General features: G+C 39.9%; 1 protein-coding gene across 1 annotated transcript in view; it reads left to right on the forward strand.

Moving 5' to 3' along the window:
• The first annotated feature begins 3,026 nt into the window (after positions 1-3,026).
• The window catches only part of LOC123506255 (RNA polymerase-associated protein Rtf1-like), a 15,389-nt gene continuing 3,353 nt past the window's right edge, over positions 3,027-15,062 (forward strand). Inside the window, 14 exon segments of the mRNA XM_045258192.1 lie at positions 3,027-3,309; positions 5,237-5,413; positions 6,901-7,006; positions 7,834-8,099; positions 8,686-8,797; positions 9,004-9,125; positions 9,770-9,903; positions 10,565-10,789; positions 12,578-12,767; positions 13,049-13,131; positions 13,243-13,344; positions 13,346-13,436; positions 14,080-14,187; positions 14,582-14,731. Of these exon segments, the coding sequence (XP_045114127.1) occupies positions 3,220-3,309; positions 5,237-5,413; positions 6,901-7,006; positions 7,834-8,099; positions 8,686-8,797; positions 9,004-9,125; positions 9,770-9,903; positions 10,565-10,789; positions 12,578-12,767; positions 13,049-13,131; positions 13,243-13,344; positions 13,346-13,436; positions 14,080-14,187; positions 14,582-14,731 (1,956 nt within the window). The 5' untranslated portion in view covers positions 3,027-3,219.

Here is a 15,062-nt window from a genome sequence, read left to right on the forward strand (position 1 = left end):
ACTTTACTTTCCTCAACGCTGCCTTCAATTTATTATACCCATATTATTTCATTACTTACAGGCACATTTTATCTATTAGTACTTTGATGTCGCAGCCTTCTCTCGATCGAGGATCCTTCACTGTACGCTCCCGGCTCGAGTCTCACAGTTTTCTGTACTTCACCTCTTCTATTTCAAAAGACTTTATTGAAATTGACACACATTTTTTAAGCTGTTTTTACGGTTCTAGAGGAAGAGTGATAAGATTTCTACATTATTAATTGGAGAAATACCCTTGAAAACCCGACTAATTATAATTGTGACCTGGATAAATATAGCCGTGGTGAGAGAGCAAAGCGTTTCTGAATACGGATCTTAGTACTTGTAGGGAGTAGCGCTTCATGTCGTATTCGTAGCTACACACGACACCGGGACACATCTACCTAGGATACATATGGCAAGCAATACCTGTAGACTCTGTACATATGACCATGAGAGCCATATGTGAGGGGATGGGCTGAGAAGTAGGAGGAAAAGGTGATGAGTGAAAATGTGGTCAGCTCTCTCTCTCTCTCTCTCTCTCTCTCTCTAGTAACATGAATATTATTATTACTATTATTATTATTGTTACTATTATTATTATTATTATTATTATTATTATTATTAGTAGTAGTAGTAGTAGTAGTAGTAATAGTAGTAGTAGTAGTAGCAGTAATTATTATTGTTGTTATTATTATTATTATTATTATTATTATTATTATTATTAGTATTATTAGTAGTAGTAGTAGTAGTAGTAGTAGTAGTAGTAGTAGTAGTAGTAGTAGTAGTAGTAGGAGGAGGAGGAGGAGGAGGAGGAGGAGGAGAAGTAGCAGCAGCAGCAGGAACATAAATTTTCACTCTCCCGGAAAACAACAACAAAACCTCTACGGTGACACCAAGCCACGTTTAACTAACTCTGCGGTCAAACAACCCAAACTATATATTTTCTTCCTCTCCCACGCTCTCTTTCTTACCCCGTTACTCACTCACACACTCTTTCACCCTTTCCTTAATCCTTTACCACACCCTCCCTCCCTCTCCCCCGACCTGATCGGCTGTAGTAGCAGTGAGGTAAGTTTTGCTTATAACAGTTCTGTGGAGAAACTGGTTGAACAGTACATCTGAATAAGTGTGTGTGTGTGTGTGTGTGTGTGTGTGTGTGTGTGTGTGTGTGTGTGTGTGTGTGTGTGTGTTGTTTTTGCGGGCCATAGAAAATTTATGTTCCTACTGCAGCTATTCCTACTCCTACTCCTACTACTATTACTACTACTACTACTACTACTACTACTACTACTACTACTACTACTACTACTACTACTACTACTACTACTACTACTACTACTACTACTACTACTACTACTACTACTACTACTACTACTACTACTACTACTACTAGCACGCTCGACTCACAACCGAGAAGGTCCGGGTTCGAGTCCCGGGAAGCAGCGAGGCAAATGTCTAGGGTCTGTTCACCTAGCAGCAAGTAGGTACAGGATGGGTTGTGACCTCATTGTCCCGGTGTGTGGAGAGTGTTGTGGTCTCAGTCCTGCTCGAAGATCGGTCTATGAGCTCTGAGCTCGCTCAGTAATGGAGAAGGTTGCCTGGATGACCAGCAGATGACTGTGATGAATTACACACACACACACACACACACACACACACACACACACACACACACACACACACACACACACACACACACACACACACACACACACACACACACACACACATAGTTTTAAAGGAAAGTTGGATGTGTGTAGATATGGAGACGGGGCCACACGAGTATGAGGCCTTGTAAAATTACAACTAGGTGAACTAGGTGAATACACACACACACACACACACACACACACACACACACACACACACACACACACACACACACATACCAATGGTTTCCAAACTTCTCCTGATCGAGTACCACTTGGAGGTACGTACAGTCCCTGCGTACCACCTGGTTCCAGAAAAATTAATTCAATTGCAGCAAATATCAATTAATTCATAACAAGGAATACAACTCAACTTAATGAAAGGAATTAATGCATTTGTTTCTTCTCCACTACTTGATCGATGTCAAATTATCTTGTGTAAGGCAATAATGATTTTTCTGAGAAATTAATGAAATTAATTGAAGAAAAAATCACATATGATCCCGATTCGAAAGTGTTCATGTACAGTACCATCTGGAAATCCCTCGCGTACCACTACATACTACATTATACTTATGCTTACCGCAGGTGGGAAACCACTGACATATAGGGTATATGCATAATATAATTCGTATATTTGTGTGTAATTCACCTCGGTTCACCTGCTGGTCATCCAGCCAGTCTTCCCCATTACGGAGCGAGCTCAGAGCTCATAGACCGATCTTCGGGTAGGACTGAGACCACATCAACACTCAACACACACCGGGAAAGCGAGGTCACAACCCCTCGAGTTACATCCCATACCTATTTACAGGGGCCACACATTAAGAGGCTTGCCCATTTGCCTTACCACTTACCGGGACTCGAACCCGGCCCTCTCGATTGTGAGTCGAGCGTGCTAACCACTACACTACGCGGTGTGTGTGTGTGTGTGTGTGTGAATCAGTTCCCACATCAGATTAGAGGTACAATAGAATAGATGTACTATATAGGTTGTGAATATGAAGGAAATCAAAGTGGGTTGTGAAAGACACTGCATGATTTATAGCAGCTATATGAGCTATATGTGAGGTGCTGCCTGGCCTTCTCTCATGGAAGCCTATCTAGATAAGAAGCAACTTTTACTTGGTAATCATGACCATTTATAACATTAAAAAACCACATAACAATAACATATATATTCCAAGTAACCTTTGAGTACATTTGATGTAGATAAGGAGACTGACGACTGAGTGAGCAAATTTTCTTTATACATTTACGTTGTCTTTGACCAAACCTCCTCTCTTACTTAAAAAATAAAAATAAAATAAATGTTGTGAGAATAACTAAGGAAGGAACCATCGCGCCTTCCTTGGGCCTCGTTGTTGATGTTTGTTGTTGTTCCGAGACAGACACACAGTGGAGGGAAGCTGAAAGCCGCCTGTGACTGAGTGCCCTGTGTGTCCCTGCCCGCCCCTGACGCCCATACCGCCCCTCCCTGCTGCTGCCGCCCCTGCCCGCCCCAGAAGAGTGTGAGAGAGCGCGGGAGAGCAGTGAGAGCACCGCCGCCATGAACAAGAGGAAGGCCAAGCCGCTCATTGACTCGGATAGCGATGAGGAAGGCCAGAGCGGATCCGGATCAGGCTCAGACATTGATTCGGTAACTAGTGGTGTTAGTGTGGTGTGTCTGGTGGGTGTGGTTGTTTTGCTTGACTTCCGGAGGTATAGGTGGGGGAGGGGGGAGTGGGCGCAGTTACCTAACCTAACCCAGCTTGCCACATAGCCTCTAGTTTCGTGTCGTGTAGTGTAATTAGTGAGGTTGCTTCTAGCTGTGTGTTATTCTAGTGGTCTGATGCTGAAGTGAGGTGGAAAATTATGTTACTTGCCCATTTTAATCCTTTCAGTACTGGGACACATTTTTTTCCTTGATATTTGTGTACGATTAGACCTTTTTTTTTTACATTAGGAAGGGTCTATGGAGGTTAGAGGATTAATGGCCACAGTCTTCACTGATTTAATCCCACACATAAGTTTCTGAAGCTGTATAGAATCACTAAGTAGTAGGCAGAGTGAATATGGAAACGTGTTATGGTACTGAAGAGGTTAAGTTGAAGGATGATTTTTATTTATGTATTATTTATTTATTTTCTTTTTTTTTTGTGGGGGGTGATTTCAGTGAATATCTAGTAACTTTACTAACTGTTGCTTCTAGAAATTAGTCTTTTTAAACCCTGCTGTGCTGAAGAAACAGAGCTGATGTGAACTTGAAATAACTGACAGAATAAAAGAGCATAGTATCATCATTATAGGTTGGAACAATTCATTATATTGAGAGCTCACTTAGATTATGGCAACCCAATGGGCCTTATTTTTTTTTTCATTTTTGTTTCCCTTGGCCAGTTGTCCTTGCTGGATAAAAAAAAAAGGAAGAAAGTGGATAGGTGTGGACAGAATCAGTGGAAAATTAGTGGATAGCATATTTTGGAGTAGAAGGTAAGAAGCAATGTTAACCTCTTCTGTATCATGATGTGTTTTCATCTACATTCTGGTTACTATTTAGTGATTCTATACAGCTTCAGAAACTCATGTGGGGGATTGAAATAGTAAAGACTGACACCATTAATCTTATGACCTCCATACACCATTCCTATTGTCAATAAAATAGTCTAATCATACATAAATCTCAAGGTGAAAATGTGTCCTAGTTTTGAAGAGGTTATGAGAGAAGGGTAAGAAAGCCGATAGGTGTAAACGGAGGTGATGTAGAGGTAATGGACTGTATAATTAGGAGTGGAAGATAAGAAGGAATGTTAACCTCTTCAGTAGCATGATGTGTTTCCATCTAGGTACATTTTGGTTACTATTGGATGATTCTATACAGCTTCAGAAACTTGTGTTGGGGATTGAAATAGTGAAGACTATGGCCATTAATCTTCTGAACTCCATAGACCCTTCCTAATGATCTAATCATACTCAAAATCTCAAGGTCAAAATGTGTCCCAGTATTGAATGGGTTACGAGAGAAGGGTAAGAAAGTGGAGAGATGTGAACAGAGGTGATGGAGAGGTACTGGACAGCATAATTAGGAGTAGAAGGCAAGAAGGAGTGTTAAACTAAAGGGAGAATCATTAGGTAGTAAAGAAGAAAGTGGATAGGTGTGGCTAGAGTTAGTGGACAGCATAATTAGCAGTAGAAGATTAGAAGGAACGTTAACTTCTTCATTACCACGTGTTTCCATCTACGTTGTGGTTACTATTTGGTGATTTTATACAGCTTCAGAAACTCATGTAGGGTATTAAAATAGTGAAGACTGCGGCCATTAATCTTGTTACCTCCATAGACCCTTCCTAATATCAATAAAATCTTCCAATCATACCCAAAACTCATGATAAGAATGCATCCCAGTACTGAAGAAATTAAACTAAAGAGAGAATCATTAGGTAGTAGAGAAGAAAATGGAAAGAGTTAGTGGACAGCATAATTAACAGTGGAAGGTAAGAAGGGATTTTAAACTAGAGAGAAAATCATTAGGTAATAAAGAAGAAAGTTTTGAGGTGTAGCTGTAGTCACCACCACTCTGCCGGCAGGAGTTACTGGCGCTGGCGAAGAAAAAGAAGAAGCGATCCAACAGTGAGTCGTCTGGCGGGTCGTCTCCGAGGCAGAAGCCGTCCGCTGTCCGCTCGAAGGTGGCCACGGACAGTGACTCGGAGACCAGCGACTCTGACTCAGACTGGGGCGCCTCCAGAGGGAAAAAGAAAAAGATGGTGAGTTTTTGTGTACAGGCAACCCCCGTTTAAAGAAGGTTCACACAACGAAATTTCGCTACAACGAAGGTTTTATTTTACTACCATCTGCTCGTTTAATGAACACCAAACTCGCTTTAACGAAGTTTTATCCAGGTAATTTTTTTCCAAATTTGAAAGCCCCACCATATCACGCAAGCTGACAGGCTTTTGAATACACCAGGAGCTGCTGGTACTAAGGCCTGCCTCAGGAAAAATCCTGGGACACCTGTAGAATAAAGATCAAGATCAAGATCAAGCTCTCGTGGACAACACGCAACACTCACTCCCCAGTCAAAACATAACAGCGTCAGCAGCAGCTTGTCTTCCCTAGCTCAACTTACCACCAAAACGCCCTGCAATTGGCCTAGTGTTCGTAAGAAGACCAGGAAGTCTCTTACTCTCCAAGTGAAGCTAGATATTATTCACAGACACGAGAGAGGCCAGAAAACTATAGCAGTGCTGGCCACCATCTTGACTCCATATTATACAGTCTATATTTTCAAGTCAGCAGACTCTATTAAGAAGGCTGGTGAGACCGTATCTTTCTTGCAAGCTAAAAGAACCACCTGAACTCGTGACTCTACAATGGATAAAATGGAAAGCCTTGTGGAAATGTGGTACATAAGTTTTGTATGCAGTACAATGATGCGCACTTTGTTTACATTCCACAGATTGCCGGTTAGTGTCTTTCCCGTTTCACTCTTCCTTCCTTCATAAAGTTAAGATCATCAACATTATAAAGTTACGTACATACATACATTAGTGTACATTATAATGAATTAAATCAAACTACCTAAATGTTTAACTTCATAATTTTTACTTTCATTAAACCTTTTACTGTACTATGATGCACTCTCGCTTTGCTTACTCTCAATGGAAGTTCAAATCAGAGATTAAACTTGTTATAATCTGTTCGCTTAACGAAGTTTCGCTTAACGAAGTGTTTTTAGGAACGTAACCCTTTGTTAAACGGGGGTTGCCTGTATTTATATATTATTTGATTTTTATTATTATTATTTTTATTGCTATAAGTATTATGGATTTTATTTATTTAATTTTTGTTTAGGAGTATTGATATTATTATTATTATTATTATTACTACTATTCTTATTACTTTAACATGGTAAATATTTTGGCGTTAGAATTTTGATGAGGAGGAAGAAAAAGGAGGATGGTATGTCTTATTTATTTATTTATCTAATAAGAAAATAATAAGGAAGATTAAAGAGATAGGAAAGTGCACACAGTGAGAGAGATTCCTTCTTATGACTTGAATTAATTTAAGAGGGAGATTTCAAGACATTTATCCTTTTGGTTTGGCTAACTCGAGTCTGCAAGGGGACTGGCAATTAAGTGGGCCTTCTTTTTTTCCTTGGCCAGTTTTCCCTCTTACATAAGATAAAACAATATTAGTCAAGGATGCATGAGAGATAAAGGTGACTTAGGAGTGAATATTTTGCCCCTAGACGAAGACAGCCAGCAAGAACAAAGGCAAGACCACCGGCACCTCCCAGGACAGTGACTCAGAGGGCACCAGAGCAGCACGGGCCAGCGCATCTGAACCAGAGGAAGGTGTGTGTGTGTGTGTGTGTGTGTGTGTGTGTGTGTGTGTGTGTGTGTGTGTGTGTGTGTGTGTGTGTGTGTGTGTGTGTCACCAATGATAGTATTCTCAGTGACACCATTACTACTATCACTACTGCTGTCGTCATCATCATCACTGTCATCACTACTATCATCACCACCACCATCAACTGTGTATAAATATTTTGCATTCTTAACACTCTTTGCCTCTTTTTATGAATTCAATAGGGTTTTATTGTTTTACCCAATGTGAAGTAGTTTCCAGATGTTGCCTTTGTTTATTTTTCCTGTTTTTTTCTCCCAGAATTTCCAGCAGCTATGTAGATGTATTGCATTCTTCACATTTTCTGTCTCTTTGTTGCTCATTGAGAAGAAGCACTCACCATAATTTCTCTCTTCTCATTTCTTTGCTTGTATTTCCCAGAGCTTCATAGTTACATAGGTTCTTAACCCCTTCGGTGCCGTGATGCGTTTTCATGTTTATTCTGGTTACTATTTGGCGATTTTATACAGTTTCAGAAACTCATGTGGGGAAGTAAAATAGTGAAGATACAGGCCATTAATCTTCTCACTTCTATAGACCCTTCCTAATGTCAATAAAATGGTCTAATCGTACATGAATTTCAAGGTAATGTGTTCCAGTACTGAAGGTGTTAATGTACATCTCTTTACCACACATTCAAAGCACATTCCATAATTCCTCTTGTCTCTACCAATATTTTCAAAAGCTATGTAAGTAAATTCCATCCTAATATTGTCCACTTTTCTCCTACACATTCAACTAGAGCGCTTCCCATAATTCAGTGGTTGCTCTGTAGGTGAAGTCTCGGACACAAACAGCAGCGACTCGGATGTTGACCTGAACGAGGAGTTTGATGATGGCCTGGACGAGAACATGATAGGAGATGAGGAGGACCGGGCGCGACTCGAACAGATGACGGAGAAGGAGCGAGAGCAGGAGATTTACAACAGGATAGAGAAGAGAGAGGTCATGAGGACACGCTTTGAAATTGAGAAGAAACTGAAGCTGGCCAAGAAAAAGGAACAGAAGAAGAGGAAAGAAAAGGAAGGAGACAAGCCAAAGGTTTAAAGATTTACTATTCATTATTTCTGCTTGTAATCTAACACTTTACTTACACATGCTTTTAAACTACAAAGTGGACCAAATAGATATACATTTATTTTCCCTCATTCTTTACAAGCCAAAGGTTAGATTTTGAAAGATTCACCATTTATAATTTCTGCTTGTAATCCAACACTTCCTTAGATATTCTTATGAACTACAAAATGAACCAAAAGAATGTACATTTAATCTACCTCATTCTTTACAAGCCAATGGTTTAAAGATTTACTATTTATAGTTACTGCTTGTAATCCAGCACCTTCTTAAACATCCTTATAAACTACAAAACGAACCAAAAGAACATACGTTTGATCTTCCTCATTCTTTACAAGCCAAAGGTTAGATTTTGAAAGATTTGCCATTTACAATTTATGCTCGTAATCCACCACTTCCTTATATGTTCCTATAAACTACAAAATGAACCAAAAGAACATACATTTAATCTCCCTCATTCTTAGCATCTCAGTCTATACTCAAGCTTCCTTTACTATCTTATAGTATGAATGAATATCAAACACCAACTTATAGCCATCACTGCATTTCCCAGGAGAAGAGGCAGCCTGTACTAACAAACAGAACCAAGACGTTAGAGGAGCGAGCTGGCCGGAATGATAAGTTTGCAGCACTGAAAGCCAAGAGAGTCAATAAAATACAGAAAGGTGAGAGAGATGACCACCTTGTATTGAGAAACTGTATCTTTTGTCTGCTTTGGTCAGTGTGTGTTTAGTTTTGTGTGTCTTTATGTTAGGTTGGATTGGCATGAGAGAGAGGGAGAGAGTGAGAGTGCAGGAGTGTGTGCGAGAGAAGTAAAAAAGGCAGTGAAAACAACAGAAAGTATGACAAAATTTTTTCTCTCCTTTTTCAGCGGAAGAGGAGAGACAGAAGAAGGAACGTGAAGCGGAAGAGAAGAGGAGGAGGAAAGAGGAACGAGAGAAATCGATGGACTCTGATTCAAATGTAGAAGATGGAAAGAGTAAAAAACTGAAGGTAAATTTTGCTACATGTTGCTTAAGTTTGTTGTTGCTGTGAGAGTTGAGAAGGAAGAGGCTGGAATTAGGAGCAGAAAGGCTGGAGTTAGTATTGGTTTGCGGTTCAACAGGATGCTGTACTTAGTTAAGAGGAAGCAAGCAGTAAATAGAGGAAAGGTTGGTAGCTTTGGGATATATTAAGTGAATCAAAAGTATGACCTATCCACTCACTAAATGATCAACTAACTGTTTCAACACACCTTTTATAAATCTAGTAGGTTAACCCCTTGAGTACCATGATGCTTTTTCATATTCATTCTATTTACTATTTTATGCAGCTTCAAAAACTTGTGGGGGATTAAAATAGTGAAGACTATGGCCATTAATCTTCTGACCTCCATAACTCTTCCTAATGTCAATAAAATAATATAATTTTACACTAATCTCAAGAAAAAATGCATCCCCAGTATTGAGGGGTTTAATAGTCGTAATAGTTGTAGCGGAAGTGGTAATTTTTACAGTGCATAGGGATGGAGAGCACTTGTAATATATGAAAGTTAGTGATGAGTAGCTTCCACCACCTTTCTGGTCATCAGCTGTAACTGTGAGCAATTTTGTGTTCTCAGTCCAAGTGTTTTTTTGACATATTTACATTGATTTCAGGCATCAGATGTGTACAGCTCAGATGACAGTGGATCAGAGAGTGACAAGTCAACTAAATCTGACAAATCGACCAAGAGAAGATCCTCCTCTTCCTCCTCGTCTTCCTCCTCAGATGGTGACAGTGATTCTGGCAGGTGAGGTTTTTGTGTCACCTTGCCTTGTGTTGGTGAGGAAAGCAGTAGCAGTTATACCATCATTCCATTAGTTTTTTGTCAACAGGTTTCAAATTCAGTGTTGGCCAGTGACACAGTGGGTATTTAACACTGGCAGGGGATAGGTATGGAATGTAAAGCAGTAGGAGTGGAAGGCCAGCTGTTTTACCTTTCCCTGTATAAGTGATGAGGGTTTTACAGAGATTAATTGGATTTTCATCATTCCAGAGAGAGCTTGGCAAGGATTGTTTGCCTTCATTATCTTAAGTGGAAGTTATTGGAGGTTTTATTTAAAGTTATTGTGTTCTTTATTTTTATTTCATGACTAATATGGCTTCTGCATTTTTATGAATTGTTGTAGGATTCATTTGAGTTTTCAAGGCAGTTTTTTCTGGTCTCAGTCAAAGGTGAACAAGGATTTTGCTTCACTAAATGGAAAAAGCACCCAATAAGAGCCTGGCTAATAATTTCTTTTGTCCTCTGAGAAAAATCTGATGAGTGAAAGAAAAAGTCTTTTAGAAGGGGCCCTGCCTATTGAATATTGAGTAAAGCACAGTCCCTATAGTATAAAATGTGTGTAAAGACTATGTGATTGTTTAGTGTGAGGTGGAGTGCCACAGGTATAAACGTACCACTGCTGCAGCCCCTGTGTGGAGGAGGCCACTGCCAAACCCAGCAGGGCAAGATTTGCTGCAAAGCTTCCAAAGAGCCACGGGAAAGAAACCAATACTAAGATGACCAAGAAGGCCGAGTCAAAAAAATTGCCTTCTTCCACTTCTTCTTGCGCTTCCCCCTCCTCTTCCTCTTCTTCATGTTTTAGTGATTCAAGTGACAGCAATGTGTCACCTAAGAAGACCAGAACTGACAGGTAGTGAAAGAAGATGTGCTTGTGGGTATGCTGGTGTGTATGTGTGCGTGTGTGTGTGCACTAGTGTGTGTGTGTGTGTGTGTGTGTCTGTCTGTGTGTTTGTGCTGGGCAGAGACTTAACACTTGTTGGTGGTGTTGTTCAGAGAGTGCTTGCAGTTTCTCTAACAAATTGTGCCTTGTGTTGCATCACTGTCTTGTTTGTGTTCTGGGTCAACTGAAGGTCAGCCATCCCATTGTTCTTGGGTTGGTCAGGTCAGGTTAGGTCAGGCCACCATCTACACATCTCTACACTGCCTCAGTGAACAAATTAATAGGAGGAATATGAGTTTTTAAATTTCTGATTTATCCTGTTTCCTCTTTCCAGTACATTCTACCTTGATATATGTGTCTCTGTCTCTGTCCATAGGTAATTTTATATGAAACAGCCAAAGAGTATCCTAATAGAGTATTAAGTGCTCAAAGGAACATAACAAAGGATAAATATTCAAGATCTTTATCCAATCCGGCTAAGATGAGATATGATCCAGTCAAGTTTGATAAAGTTGCACACGAAAAGGAGATTGGAAGAAATTGGCTCTGAAACAAGATGTTCAAGTGTTCTTATTTGTGGTGGCTGATCTTCATGTGATCTGTCTTGTTGCCAATAACAGGATGGATTTTACTCTATATATGGTGTATATCAGGAACATCACACTGTATCTGTCTTCTGGCATATTGTTTGTAGAATTTATTAGCTGGAGGCACTTCCTGTTTGAATGCTGTGATGTTTGAAGACATAGAGAAAGTGGTCTAAACAAAAGGTAGTCGTGAGAGGAAGCAGTGAGGGCTGGCCCTGTGATGCCAAACAGGACACTTGGCACACCTTGCCACCAGTGAGACAAAAGTGACCACAAAGACCTTCATCTTGGTGGTGGAAGTCTATCTGTTGTTCCCTCAGATGTGCTTTTATAGATCATATTGGTCTTCATACAGTGGATTATCATTGCTGTTTATTCACTCTTATCTTTATACATTCTCTGCAGGATTCAAGAATCCTTTACTATCCTCATGTTATGGTTCCTTTTTATTTAGATTCTCACTGTCATAACCTTTTTAAAACAACTTTTTCCTGATAAACAGTGAAAGCTTTAATACCTTCCTCTTACAGACACTTCAGTCTTTCATTTAAAGGGTCATCACCATAACTTCACAAAACCTGCTTATTCTAACGTTTTATTGGATGTGAAATAAAACTACAAAGTGCCACAGGACTGCTTGTGTTGTGTTTTGGGCACACCAGTTTTCACTCCCCTAAACTATTGCTACCCTGAACCCATCCTAACTTTGTAATATGAAGTGGAAATGCAAAGTACCATGAGACTATACTTGTGTTGCGTTTTTCATTGAGCTAAGTGAGTGAGTGTGTGAGTGGTGTGGAGTGTTAGCATTGGTAGTGATACCCTTAATGAGGCTACAGGCCATGTGGCAAACTCACTCCTTGCACGGCTAAGGGAGAAGGAAGGAATGAGGGAACAGATGCAGACTGAGCATGAAAAATAGATACTGTCACAGTCACCTTTCAACATTACACATATTTGTACTTGTTAATTTAGAGAAGAAAAGTTTGAGCTGAAAATAATACTTGTACTACTCTTGTTGGACTGTTATGAAAGAATACATGAGGCACATTTGAAGTGTTATCTATTGTCATCCATCTATACCTGACGTGTTGCCAAGAGGACGGCCGTGAGAGATGAGTCCATCCTGGCAGCTATGTGTCCTGCTCACACTCACTGTTTCTGTCACCAGGTCTAAAGACAGCCACCGCTCAAGGGAATCCAGACCCAAGTTTGTGACGTGTCGAGAGGACCTGGAGAAGATCCGACTCTCTCGCCACAAGATGGAGCGTTTTGTCCACCTGCCAATATTCTCTAAGGCCATCATCGGCTGCTTTGTCAGGATAGGCATCGGCAGCAACCAGGGGCGGCCCGTGTACAGGGTGTGTGTGGTGGAATGTTTTGTTTAGTTATTGCCTCCAGAAATGGCATCCTTATTCTTGCCAGCCATTCCTGTTTTTTTGTTCTTTCTTATTCTCTCTATACCTGTTACCTCTCACTTTTACTCTCAATTCAGTGCTAAGTTTCTTTATATCCTTGCCAGCCATTCCTTTTTTGTCTTTCTCCTATCTTGTGCTTGTTGTGAATATGAATGTTATGTGCCTTGTCCTGATCATGCTACATAAGAAGAATTTCTTGATCAGGAACTCTTTGTCTTCTCCAGGTTGCAGAGATAACAGCAGTGTGTGAGACAGCAAAGATCTACCAGTTGGGCAACACAAGAACAAATAAAGGACTGAGGCTGAAGTAAGTTGCCATGGTATAATGAATCATTATCCTTTTTACGTTATAACTGTCAAGTCAGGACTCAACATGGCCTTAACTAACCCAACCTAATCCAATCCATCCCTCCGCCAGACACGGGTCACAAGAGAGAGTGTTCCGGCTGGAGTTTGTAAGCAACAGTCCGTTCCAAGAGTCAGAGTACAACAAGTGGGTGGAGGACTGCGGCTCATGGCACTGAGCTGCCCTCCATGATACACGTGGACCAGAAACAGAAGGATATCCACGACCTCCTCTACTACCAGTTCAGCAGTGAGGACATAGACAAGGTACTCATGAGCTTGTTATTGTGAATAATAAATAAAGGAAGAAAATCTGTATAGTTGGTCAGCTGGCAATGTTAGAAGACAACTTTTGCACATAATAATAAGAGAAACATGAAAATGTTATATTTGTTGAGATACTGATGGTCTATTGTGACAGCTTATGGCATTTCTTGGCTTGAGACAATTTTTTTTATTTGACAATAGTAATAAAAGTAAAAAAAGAAGATGAAAATATATATTTGCTGAGATACTGAAGGTTGATGAAACAACTTTGGACATTTCTTAGTGTACAAGATAATCTTTTTCAACCTAATCATCTCTCAAACCAGAAGAAAAACAGTTGTCTCAGTAATAGATACATGTCAGTTTGTGTAATGACCATATTGCCTACAGATACCATTCTTAGTGGTGTATATGAATGTACTATAACCACACATCATTACCATAAATTTGCTAATGTGGTTTTGCAAGTATATAATTTTCTCTCTCTAAGTTTGCTGGTGTCGTTTTCCAAGTATATACATAGTTTTCTCTCTCTAGGTTTGTTAGTGTGATTTTGCAGGTATATAATTTTCTCTCTCTGTGTAAGTTTATTAGTGTGGTTTTGCAATTATGTAATTTTCTCTCTTTCTCTGTGTGTGTGGAGATGGTAGAAGAGAAGGCTCGGTTCAACCACAACCCAACCAACTTTGCTGTGGCCAAGACGTTACTCATGAAGGAGAAGGACATCGCTGCTCAGAAGGGAGATGATGAGGCACGTACAGTCACTACCTTCAGTATTTCATCATTGAGACAGATGTAGATGCTGGGTAGAAGTGCTCAAATTGTTATATTGTCAGAGTTTTGTTTCTTATGTCATTATTTTCTTTATTCTTCTTCTTGTGTTTGTGGTAATTTTATTAGCTTTTCTTTTTCTTCCTGTTTTGTTTGTGTTTTTCTTTTCTTCATTTCAGACTTTTTTTCTTTCTCTTTCTGTTAAGGAGTAAATATTTCTTGTGTTTTGTGTTTTTTTTAGTAACAATGGATAAAACTCCTGAAAGTTTGCAAAGCTATGGTCATATAATACTGCTATTACCACCACCTTCACCACCATTACTGCCATACATTACATCTGTCCACCTCAAGTAACTATCTGTCTTTATTCACAGTCTGTGGAGAAATTGAGAGAGAAAATTGCAGATCTTGATGAGAAAGCGAACAGTCTTGACAAGCGCAGGACTCAAACCATCGCCGCCATCTCCTACATCAATGAACGCAACCGCAAAAACAATGTAGAGAAAGCAGAGAAGGCAATTATGGTAAGTTTTCCTTGTCATTTACTCTTCCTCCTTTACGGTTTCCTATAGTATGTCTACTGTACAGCACTCTTGGGTTCAAAAAATTTTATGGCTTCCTCACTCGGGGCAACGGTTTCCTAGCGGGTGGGCTTTGAGATAGGTGGTACCCAAAAAGTATCCCCTTTAGCCCATAAATTCCCGTGAAAAGCCCACATGGTATAAATAAAAAAAAAATAAATAAATAAATAATTCTTGTTTTCTGTTGATCTACTCATTTATCACAAGGATAGCTTACAGTTTTCTTCAAGATCTGACAACCACACATTCCTCCGGGAGACCGTTCAGACTGAGC

The sequence above is a fragment of the Portunus trituberculatus genome, chromosome 19 (assembly GCF_017591435.1).
Source record: "Portunus trituberculatus isolate SZX2019 chromosome 19, ASM1759143v1, whole genome shotgun sequence".
Classification (NCBI taxonomy): domain Eukaryota; kingdom Metazoa; phylum Arthropoda; class Malacostraca; order Decapoda; family Portunidae; genus Portunus; species Portunus trituberculatus.